This window comes from Mobula hypostoma, chromosome 17, assembly GCF_963921235.1.
Source record: "Mobula hypostoma chromosome 17, sMobHyp1.1, whole genome shotgun sequence".
NCBI lineage: Eukaryota > Metazoa > Chordata > Chondrichthyes > Myliobatiformes > Myliobatidae > Mobula > Mobula hypostoma.
Genome location: NC_086113.1, coordinates 35930126 through 35942323, shown reverse-complemented (window position 1 = coordinate 35942323; position 12198 = coordinate 35930126). Strand labels below are relative to the sequence as shown.

General features: G+C 38.2%; 1 protein-coding gene across 5 annotated transcripts in view; it reads left to right on the top strand.

The window, feature by feature from the left end:
* Positions 1–12198, top strand: part of fhod3b (formin homology 2 domain containing 3b) — a 591169-nt gene that overhangs the window by 29530 nt on the left and 549441 nt on the right. For all 5 annotated transcript variants that reach the window (XM_063069714.1, XM_063069715.1, XM_063069713.1 and 2 more), the window contains exon 2: positions 7628–7734. In XM_063069714.1, the coding sequence (XP_062925784.1) occupies positions 7628–7734 (107 nt within the window). The remainder of the gene's footprint in view (positions 1–7627; positions 7735–12198) is intronic.

The following is a 12198-nucleotide window of genomic DNA, read 5'->3' as shown; positions in this document are numbered from 1 at the left end:
AGCTTCTTCCCCTCTGTCATCCGATTCCTAAATGGACAGTGAACCCTTAAACACTACCTCACTTTTTTAATATATAGTACTTCTGTTTTTTGCACAATTTTTAATCTATTCAATATATGTATACTGTAACTGATTAGTTTTTATTATTTTTATTTTATGTTGTGTTTTTTCCTATATTATATATTGCATTGTACTGCTGCTGCTGCTAAGTTAACAAATTTCACATCTCATGCCAGTGGTGATAATTTTGATTCTGATTCCTGAGAAGGGAGTCATATTCCACTATGACTTCAAAAGCATTTGTACAAAATAATTTATAATTGGCCTTTGAGATCCCACTCGAATTCTCTACCCTCTGCATTTGCTGACCTCCTATCATTTTAAAAAAAACACCTGTTTATTTGATCTGCAGTGGAAGTCTTTGCATTTCCTCCACCTTTGATCTCTGCCACCATTTCTCACCATCCAATTTGTCAATGCCTCATGGCTCTCATCTATTTCCTCAATCACACAACTTGTGTTTTCAATAGGCTTCAATATTTCGCTGTCCACTAAGACGGAATTGGTAATATAAATAATAAATTATTTATTTATTACCAGTGCGCCCCTCCCCCCTCCATCTCCTGCCTCTAAACTCCAATGTATGAGGTTATTTTCTTTAAGCCTTTTTATGTTGGTCTCATTGGTGGCTGAAGTCCATTGTTAAATTGCACCAATATGCACCTATATATTTATCTAGTGTACCTGCTATCTATTTATTTAGTCTTGCATTTATCTAGTGGCAACTAAGACAAAGTCATTAAGAAAGTAAAGATAAAATATGAAAGTAAACAAACCAGTAATGTTAAAGAGGATACCAAAAGTTTCTTCACATACAAGGTGAGAGTGGATATCAGATCACTGGAAAGCTATTGTGGAGAGGTAGTAATGGCAAGTAAACTGAATAAGTATTTTGCATCACTAGCAGTATGGTGGAAGTACCATGTATCAAGGGATCACAGAGTGTGTGAAGTTACCATAACTAGAAAGTTCTTGGGGAAACTGAAAGGTCTGAAGGTAGATAGGTTACCTGGGCCAGATGGTGTATGCACCAGAGTTCTGAAAGAGAAGGCTGAAGGGATCGTGGAGCCATTAGTAACGATCTTTCAAGAATCACTAGATTCTGAAATGGCTCCGGAAGGCTGGAAAATCGCAAATGTCACTCCAAGAAGGGAGAGGGGCAGAAGAAAGGAAATTATAGGCCAGTTAGTCTGACCTCAGTAATTGGGAAGCTGTTGGAGTTGATCATTAAGGATGAGGTCTCAGGGTACTTGGAGACACAGGATAAAATAGGCCATAGTCAGTATGGTTTCCTCAAGGGAAAATCTTGCCTGATAAATCTGTTGGAATTCTTTGAAGAAATAACAAGCAGGATAGACAAAGGAGAATCAGTTGATGTGTACTTGGATTTTCAAAAGGCGTTTGATAAGGCGCCACACATGAGACTGCTTAAAAAGCTATGAATGCATGGTATAACAGAAAAGAATCTAGCATGGATAAAGCAGTGGCTGATTGGCAGATGGCAAAAAGAGGGAATAAAGAGTGCTTTTTCTGCTTGGCAGCCAGTGACTAGTGGTGTTCCACAGGGGTCTTGGTTGGGACCGGTTCTTTTTATGTTGTATGTCAATAATTTGGATGTTGGAATTGATGGCTCTTTGGCCAAGTTTGCAGATGATAAGGAGGTTGGAGGTGCATGTATTTTTGAGGAAGTAGGGAGGCTACAGAAGGACTTGAACAGATTTGGAGAATGGGCAAAGAAATGGGAGACGGAATACGGTGTTGGGAAATGTATAGTCATGCAGTTAGGTAGAAGAAATTGAAGGGTTGACTATTTTCTAAATGGAGAGAAAATACAAAAAACTGAGGCACAGAGGGTAAATCCTTGTAAAGGATTCCCTAAAACTTACAGGTTGAGTCTGTTGTGAGGAAGGAAAATGTGATGTTAGCATTAATTTCAAGAGGACTAGAATATAAACGCAAGGATGTAACGTTGAGACTTTATGAAGCTCTGGTGATGCCTCGCTTGGGGTATTGATAACAGTTTGGACCCCTTAAAAAGAATGTGCTGAAACTGCAGAGGATTCAAAGGAGTTTCACAAAAATGATCCCAGGAATGTCATATGATGACATATGATGAGCTCTGGGCCTGTATTCACTAGAATGCAGAAGAATGAGGGGTGACCTCATTGAAACCTTTTAAATGGTGAAAGGCCTTGATGTGGCTAGGATGTTTCCTATGGTATGAGAGTCTAAGACTAGAGGGGTGTCCTTTTAGAATGGAGATGAGGAGAAATTTTTTTAGCTAGAGTGTGGTGAATCTGGAATTCTTCGCCCTAGGTAGCTGTGGAGGCCCAGTCTTTAAGTATATTTAAGGCAGAGGTTGATAGATTCTTTATTGGTCACGGCATGAAGGGATATGGGGTGGTGGAAGGCTGGAGATTAGGGGTGAGAGCAAAATAGGATCAGCCATGAAAAATTGACAGAGCAGTCTTAATGGGTCAAATGGCCTATATTTTGTAACCAATGTTGGCAAGGGTTTTGGGAATTTGAAGTATTTGGATATGGTTTAAACAAAGTTTGGATGCTGGTGTTGGGAAAGGTAGTTCGCTAAGCAAAAAATTCAGACGTGTCTACATCTGAGTTGGGTGTACCAGAGAAACTTCATCCTTATAATTATGGAAGCCCAAGCAATATCCAGTAAACAAATGTTAAGGCATTTAAGCTCTTGCCTAATCTTTTGTAACCTTGGGTGGATTCATCTCTGTTTGCTAACTAGTCACAATATCAAAATGAATTAACCTCCAGATGAGAGAAATGAGATTAACTTTTCAAATTATTGTGACCTAGGTTTGCGACTCTTGAGTGCTTCCAATCTCCAGACACAGCATCCAAATAAGTCTCATATAGTAGTGATGCGGAGGAAATGCTAACTGAAGTTTGACTCTCCTAAAGGAGGATGGGAGTGCTGAATTTTTCATACCAACCTAATATGAGAACAATAATTGGGTAAGGTGGGGAAGCATGCAATTGGACACCAACCTCTTTCCAATAGGAGGTTCTGAACAATATCAGGAGATGCATTGGAGTAGGATTTCTGTCATTGTTTTGGCTGGAAATGCTGCGTGGTGTAAAGCAACTGGGAGCAGGAACAGATGGTGCAAATTTCAGTGAGAATCTTTACCTTCAAGTGGCATTTAGTTTCAGATGGGCAATTTCAACGTTTGATTCCAACTCTTGAAGCCACTGAAGTTTTCAAGCTACCCAAGTGTATCAATCATATTATAAACTAAAAAAAAAACTCCTTGGGAATGTCAGAGATTGGTCTGGAGTTGATTTGTGCTTTCTAAATGTAGCTATCAGAAAAATAACTTTGCAAAATCAACTAATTAAATTAATCACTACCAGTTTTGGCCATTTGAAATTATTTGCAAGATTATTCAATCCAAAATATAACATCAAGTTTGGGAAGCATTCTTATATTTTTTTAAAAATGGCCTTTTTGTTTTGATAGGACTGCAACCTTCTATTTGAACTCTGAATGTGATTGATGCAAGTTCTAGAGTTCAAGCATTGCTTGTGTGACATCTTTATAAAGTCAATAATTTATGCATAAATCTTGACTAAGTGTGTGAGTGATTTCTCTTCATAATATTTTGTATGCTCTCCTTGGGCCGATAAGGTAGATAGGAGAAAGAAAACTACAAAATATGACGTTTCATAAAACTGGCTAAAAGGAGAGGTTTTGTTTTCATTATTTCCACTATTTAATGAAGATTGAAACTGTTGGGAAATTTTCATGTTCTTCAACGGGTACTGTAAGGTTGGAAATCTAACAAAATATGCAGATTTTTGTGCCCCAGGCTTCGTGTGTGGCTGCCGCACAATACAGATGACCCTAAAAGATGAATGTTGCCATCTGGCGTGAAACACCAACCCTTCATTCCCTTTCACAGATGCTGCCTGACTTGCTGAGTTCTTCCAGCATCTTGTTACTGTTACCATCCTGTTTTTAATAACCTGAAAGTAATTTTGAAGTCATTTGTTCTTGTTCAAATGAAATTGCAGACATTATAACAGTGTAAAGTTAGGTGAAAGTAACCTGAATATGGATATAGGCATTTTATCACAGGGCTTTGCATATTTTTGTCTGCTTTAAATGAGTGACACTTCGTTTAGTTATTAACATTATTGGATATATTACAAATTAAGTAACACTTGTTTCTGAAGAGATAAATTGTTTGATCATAAAATGAGGCACAGAAGATACTATGTCAGCAGCTTGCAAGAAATTGTCTTTATTTGAATACATAATTGAAAAAGTAATTTAACAATGTTGGATTTGATATTTTAGGTGTTTATACAGGTAGCTGACATTTGACTGTTGTCCTATACCCCGTGACAGGGGTTAAGAAACCAGCAGGATTAGAAACCACTTTGGAGTCTCGTATTACTAACAACTAATAATATTTATTAGTAACTACGCAATACAGTAATATAAATGTAGATAAATCAAACAGGTTAGCAATGATTATATATAAAAGTAAGTGTGGAATATATATGTATGGAAAAACCAAGCTTCTTTAAGTCTAGGGGTAAAAAGATACAGTCTTACGATGTTGAGTAAAGTTCAGTTCAGTTCGTGGTATTTAGTTGAGTAGTGATGGGGGGGGAGAGAGAGAGAGAGAGAGATATGAGTCGAGTCGAGTCCTCAGGTGAGCTGATGCCGTCGATCTTCTCGTCGTCCTCCGAAATCCTTTACAAGTCACCGACTGTGACTTTAACCAGGGGGACCGGTCTTCTGTGGTGGAGCTATCACCCAGGCGAGGGTGGACACATAGACAACTCCCCACCAGTCAACCCCTTCTTCACCAATGGAATAGCAATTTGGATCGATCCGCCTGATCGATCCTCCAAAAACCCACTTTTTCTGCGGGCACAACAATGCTCATTCAGTGTCCAGATCATGTGTCCTCATTTATTTCACCAGGCTGAGCGTCACCTATCATTCAAAGAGCCCCTCCTTCCTTTGTCTGTAAAGGAGTACAAGCAGGCAACAAGTCCTTGAAAGTAACATCAACAATCTGCCTTTGGTCACCATAGCAACCTTCGAGCTGTTCGGTGCTGTCTCCAACTCCAAACTCAGTAAAAATCCAAAGTTACTTCCAATGCCTTAAAGTGACAATCCAACTGTCAATCTTTGTCTCTCTCTCTCTCTCTCTTTCTCTCTTTTCAAAAGCAACACATCGGTGGTAAGTAACTCTGTCTCTCTCTCCTTTCCAAACAAACCATCAATGATAACTGTCTCTCTCCAAACAGTTAATAGGGGCACTCCTGGATCCCCTCACACTGTAAAGTAAGCGTATGTATTTTTTTTTGGTTTTGCAGGAAAATCCCGTAAAAGATGCATCTTCATCTAGAATATAGACTTTAGCATTTCTGCTTGGAAATGTTGTTTGGACTCTGCATGATCCATGTCAAAGCTGCTCTATTCCGCATTACTAGACATATACCCACAGACAGATTCCGTAGGTCTAGGGGATCCTCCTTGGTCCCACCTTGAGACTTGCTTTCTCTTGCTACCCGCCTCGTATAGATGCGTTGAGTATCTTGTGATAAATTGTGGCTTGTTGCACCTTCCTCTCATTTTTGCTTTCCATGTTAGGAGAGCGTTCCAAACCTCTGGAGTTAGTGACAGGACCCATGTGGCCACAGTCCATAAACCCTGTTATTTACAGAAATAGTTTTAAGAGCTCAGCAGGAACCTTTTTGTGGACATTGTACAGTGTTTATTATTTTTTCTTCACATTGCTTATTTCTATTCAAACACTTATCCCAAAGGACTCTGTCCTTCAATCTCCACAACATAAACAGCATTGCTTTCCCACTTCTTGCAATTGTCCTGTGTCCTCTACAGAAGGCGTGTCCAGAGCACATTTGCATGCTGCTCTGCTCACATCTCTGGACTATTGAGGCTTCCATAGTTTTACATGCACCAGGATATGCCCAAAGTGACCTGAAATGAAATTTTACTGAAACCACAGTACAAGGTGCTATTGCATTTGTAACTGCCACCGTTGACTTTTTAATCTTGATTTATTTCTTATTCAACTACCGTTACATTTTTCTTCACTCCTTGTTGTCCCTTAATTCAGCCATTGTCTCAAAATCCTTAATAGTGAGATACCGTATATGGACTGTTTTGTGAGCATTTTGTAGAAACTTTGAGTATCTGACTTGCATATCCAAGTTCACCTCCTGCCCTCTTGAACTTCAAATTTCTTAATTTAGTATTCCATTGTAAACACAGACACGACTATGCTTTGTGGTATCGAGCTTTGGTGCTCCAGGCTAAAACTAAGCTTCCTTTCTCCTGTTATTATAGTATCACAGTTGCTTAATTTAACCATGGATTTTGTTTCACTGTTGCAGTTTGACCAACATCTGATGGAATTTATCCTTTAGTAATATTGTTCGGTCAATTTTCTTTCATTCTTGACTGCGTTCAAGAGAATGTGATGTAATGTTTACTGTTCTATGTAATCAATGTGAAAAGATGACATAATTCTAATGCAATTAAGTGAATTCTTGATTTTAGACTACTTAGTTGTCTTTCTTATTTGAAAAAAATTGATCAGAAATAGTTACAGAACCTCTTCTTTATTCCTTCTCCCCAAATTATACTCTAAATCCTCCAAGACGACTGCACTTTGCTTAAAGGTTAACATTAGTTTTTACCAAAAAAAATGTATGAGCAAATAAATTAGTTGTGTACAGAGAATTACTATTAGATTAGAAAATAAATACGGGATTAAGTAAAGTTCTGTCAAGCTGAAGATTGCCTTTTTGTTTATCATATGTACATTGAAACATTAAAACAGAGTGAAATGTAAAATGTAGTTTTTCACAAATAAAGCAAAGTGAGACATTTTATGTTTAATGAAACCCGTAACAGATTTTATTGAACTCCAAAACCTAAATAAAAACGAGCGGTAAAAGTGTTTACGTAACAATGTCATCACATCAGAGCAGCCTGTTGAAGCAAAACTGCAACTCAATGTTGGTGGTTGTGAATTATGCGTGTTTCTCCAATTACATGACCCTACACTGTTGCTTTCCTGTCAGCTTGAACCAGTCTGGCCATTCTCCTCTGACCTCTCTTATTAGAAAGGCTCTTTTGCCCACAGAACTAAAACTTAATGATTTTTTTTAAGAACCATTCTGTGTAAACTCTAGAAACTGCTCTGAGTGAAAATCCCAGGAGATCAGCAGTTTCTGAGATAATCAAACCACCCTGTCTGGCACCAACAATCATTTCACAGTCAGTCACTTAGATCATATTTCTTCTCCAGTCTGAGCAAATGAACCTTGACAATGTCTGCATGCTTTTATGCATTGACTGGTTGCTGAATGATTGACTGATTAGATATTTGCACTAACAAGCAAGTATACAGCTACCTGATAAACTGGTCACTGAGTGTAGAGTGGATATTGGCAAGTCCCTTTTCAAGTTGCAGGGAGGATGTTTGGGCTAATTTCCACACACTGTTCTAATAATTGATAAATCAACTTTTTAAAAAATTTATTGCAGCTTGATGACTGTGCTCTGCAGTTATCTCACAATGGTACCTACCTGGATCTGGAGTCTAACTTGGCTGAACAGAAAGATGAATTGGAAGGATTCCTGGAGGATTCTGGGTAAGAAAACAGATTTTCCTTTTGTCCAGTAATAAGATCATTTGAACGATGCAGTGAGTTTTAATGAGACTTAGTAACTTGAATGCAATGTGACGTACTCCATTAACACTTCACTTACCTATTTATGTAGTGATCTTGAACACAGTGAGAAGGCTAATTTAAAGATGGAAATTTAACCGCCAGTAAGCTTTTTTTTAAAACTAAAAGAATTTGGGCCTACTTGTCAAAAATAGTAACAATAAAGATGACATAGAGATGTATCCAGTGAATTTCTGCAGTCAAAATATGTGGGGTTTTCTAAGTACACAAATTATTCATGATTGCACGCTGCTCTGTTCTTAATTAATTTCATTTGAGTTCTACCAAGATTTTTCTTTTGTGTGTGTTTTCCTTTGTGTGAACTTGGCGTGCAGTTGTTTTTAGCTTGATCGCATAAGCACTTTGTTTCTTGTAAGAGCGAGGCTGCCTTTTATACAAGGGTAATTTTTTTTAGGGTGTTTCAGTGTAATGGTGGCATACTCTATTGTTTGTGCTTAGCTGCTTGAATAAATGTTCGTACATGAACAGTTTCCAAAAATTGACAGTTTGATGCTTGACCATAATGTAGATCCCATCATCTAAATGCTTCCAAATGTAGCCTAATTTAAAAAAAAAGCTTCCAGTATCTCACCTTCTTCTAATAGATGTATGCCTTGCCCAAGTATCTAATCTGCTCAAAATTGTTCTGTTCTTTCTGTCCTTGCTCTCCTACTCTTTTTTTTGCCATCCTGTCTTAACTGAGTATTGCTTCCACTTCAGCATAAGCATGTGTTTTTAGTTTATGAAAGCAATTGATCTGCTTCATGTTTACCAAGTGTACCTGGGTGTCTCCCCTTTTTGGCATCTGTTGAAAATCTATTTTTTATTGCTATTCATGTTGATGGTTAAAAAAACTTGAATATAAAATTATATTTGTCACTACATCATGCCAAGTCAAAATATGTGAATAAACTCTTGCGTGTCTGAAATATAATTTATTGCCTTCATTCAATCTTTTCAGCCCAGAAATGAATACGATTTGATATAAGTACAGTACTGCAGAATGTGTGTGGAAACCTCTCACGTTAATGTTTCCACTGTAAGATGTGTATGTCTTAAACCTGCTAATGATTGAATGATAGAAAACTTGCGATGCAATTAAATCCATTCAGCCTATCATGTGTCTCTGTCAAGAAAGGTTGTATGAGTCAGTAGCTTTCCCAGTTTTGCTTAACACTGGGATCTTTGGGGAATAGCTCAAATTATTAGAGGTAGGACCAGAATAAATTTAAATCAAGCTCTATTGTTTCTCTACTCAGAGGTGCCCAGGTGGCAGATGCATGGTTGTGGCTTGATAAACATCTTAAATGTTTTTCCATCATTGCTACCACACGAGAGTGTTCCTGTCAGGCTGACTTTAATTGTGGATTTTCACTTTCTCACAAGGTGTAACCTTAGTTAACAGGATTCCACTAGGAAGTAGTCATCTTATGCCTAGTTATTTCCTAAATAAATAATGGAGAAGGACTTGGCATCAGCAGCTTGCTGTAATCTTTTTGACTCTATTGACTTCACAATGCTGGTAATTGCCACACTTAGCCCTAGCGATAGGATGAAAAATTCTCTCTCAGAAGGCGAGCCAGAAGTGATCAGTGCTGCAAATGCTTTGGAATTGTTAACTTTCATGGAATAAGCCAATTTTGCACCCCTCTGGCTAGGGAAGACTGCAATAAGTGGGAAAAGCCTAAAAAGAGATCAGGGGAATTGTGCAGAAAATAATTGTAGCTACCTCTTTGAGTCATATGTTTTATGGGCTCAACCTAACAACCTAAGAAAAAAATATCTTGGGCATGATTATGTACAGTAATTTTATGCCCTAAAATTATTGACTTCTCCAAGGGCTTCCTGAGTTCCACTTGCCATCTGTTATTCTGCTCAGTTTTTTTCCCCCCACACTTTATGCTTGAAGCTGTGCCAGGAGCTTTGCCAGGTTAAGTGACCGGGGGGGGGGGGGGGGGTGCGATTTGCAATAAAGCCCATTGAGTCCTCCATTCACGATACTTCCTGTCAAGGTCACTGGGCATTGAGATTAATTTATCATTTGTATCTATTCACCATACCACATACGATTTGGTGCAGAGACAAATTTAGCTTAGTGGTGTTAGCTCCTCCTGAGAGAATGGTGAAATTGGCCATGAGGATTCGAGGTAGTTACAAATGACTATTGATTTTTTTTTCTCAAGAATGTTGGATTACCCTCTTTTGTTCCAGTCTCCTAATGTTTTAAAGATGGTCTGCCATCTGGATCCACAGGAATGGGATGGAGTCTAAAATTAGCTGCAGGTATTGAATTTATAAGGTTCCCAAATTTGAGGCAGTGAATCTTTTTCCAATTAACTTTTTAAGACCATGAGAGCAAGAGATCCATGGTATACAGTAAAATTTGGTGTAGATTATTTAAGGGCACTAGGCATGAAGTAACTGGGTGTTGTGTTACTCCAGAAGCCTGTTGGCAGTATGCCCACTGCCTGCACCACCTCCTGTGGGAATATGTAAAATGGAAACATGTAACTTTGAAATTGGTGGTTAAATGCTTTTTCAATCAAATGTTTAAAAAAAAATCTAGGAAGTTGTAATTCAGGTGTGAGTTTGTACCGACTTCCTTGTTGTAATATTTTATAGTTGATGAGGGAGCCCAGTGACATTGCAAATTACAGAAATCTCAGCTTTCACGCTTTTAATGAAAACTATTGCTTTGACCCATATACCTTTTATTTTTAATAACTCCTCTACCTCTATTCCGTATTACCTTTGTACAGGGTACACTACAAAGACTGAGTTAACAAGAAGGCAAGGTACTTGCATCTGTGTTTTGGGAATCTGGGAAGTGGATTAGTTACAGTCCTATTGGTGATCCAGCTTTATGGGCTGAAGCTTGCTCTCTGCCAAGTCTAGTTAATAATTGTCTAAGAATGGAACTGCTTTGGGACCGAACCCTTTCCAATGACCACATTTCATCCATTTGTATATAATTCGCAGGAGAAATTTGCCTACAACATCTAGGAATAGAAGTAAGCTATGTGGCTCTTTTAGCCACTGGCATAGGCCTGATGGTCTGAAAAGCCCTTGCTGTTTACCAGGATGTGTGCCTTGAGTATGTTCCAGAGTTGAACCTCCAAACCTTTAACTATAATTAATTGACCTATTTAAATTTTAAAAATGTATTTGAAGTAGTGTTCAAATATTGCACTTTGACAGTTTGGACAATTTTGTTGAAGAGGTTGGACACGCAGTGCTCTGTGGGTTCTGGCTTTCAGTTTGTTTTGTGAAGGCACTAACTGCTGAATATGTAAATATGATGTGGAATACACTTCAGATTAGATAATTGTAACAGTACCTTGCATCTGCAGTGCCAACCTATGAAAAGTTTTGAAAATGCAACATCATCGCAAGGTTTTAATTCTTTCATTATTTGTGTTCCACACATCTGATCTTTGTGTGTGTGTGCTTTAAACATCTGTTGCATTTCAGATTAATTCAATTTAAATTTATTTAAAAAAAGTCAGCTTTCTGCTTTTGTTTTTGCTTATAAATTTGACCTGGAATAGTTGTTGAGATAATGAGGAGAGTATCCAAATGGCTGTCAATCTATAAATAGTGTCAAAAGCGGTAATTAACAACTGACTACACAATTAATTTCTGTTCCCTTCCAATTGAGGGATATTGGAGGAGATGACTTTTTACTGGAAGGATGGATTGAGATTTAAAGATCATAGCCGAGATAAAGTCCTGTTGATTATGTGGACAGTTACCATGTAAGATCTTTGCCCTCTGTTCAAGTGCATTTTTTGTACATATCCATCATCACTAAACACATTCAGTGGCCACCTGTACACCTTGCTGATGCAAATGTCTAACCAGCCAATCATGTTGCACCAACTCAATGCATATAAAACATCAGATCATGGTTAAGAGATTCAGTTGTTCAGGCCAAACATCAGAATGGAGAAGAAATGTTTCTAAATGACTTTGACTGTGGAAGGATAATTGGTGCAATTGGTTTGAGTACCTCAGCAAAACTGCTTGATCTCTTGGGATTTTCATGCGCAAGAGTCTCTATAGTTTAGAGAATGGTGCAGAAAAGCAGCGAGCAGCAGTCTTGTGGATGAAAACACCTATTAATGAGAGAGGTCTTTGTGTCAAAGGTACATTTAATGTCAGAAAAATGTGTACAATATACATCCTGAAATGCTTTTTCTTCGCGACCATCCACAAAAATAGAGGAGTGCACTTAGGAATGAAGGGCAGTTAAGTTAGAACCCCAAAGTCCCCTTTCTGCACGTTAAGTGGCAGCAAACAACAATTCCCCCCACCCACCGGCAAAATAAAAGCATTGGCACCCACCACCGAGCACTCAAGTGTGAGCAAGGCAACAGCAAAGACACA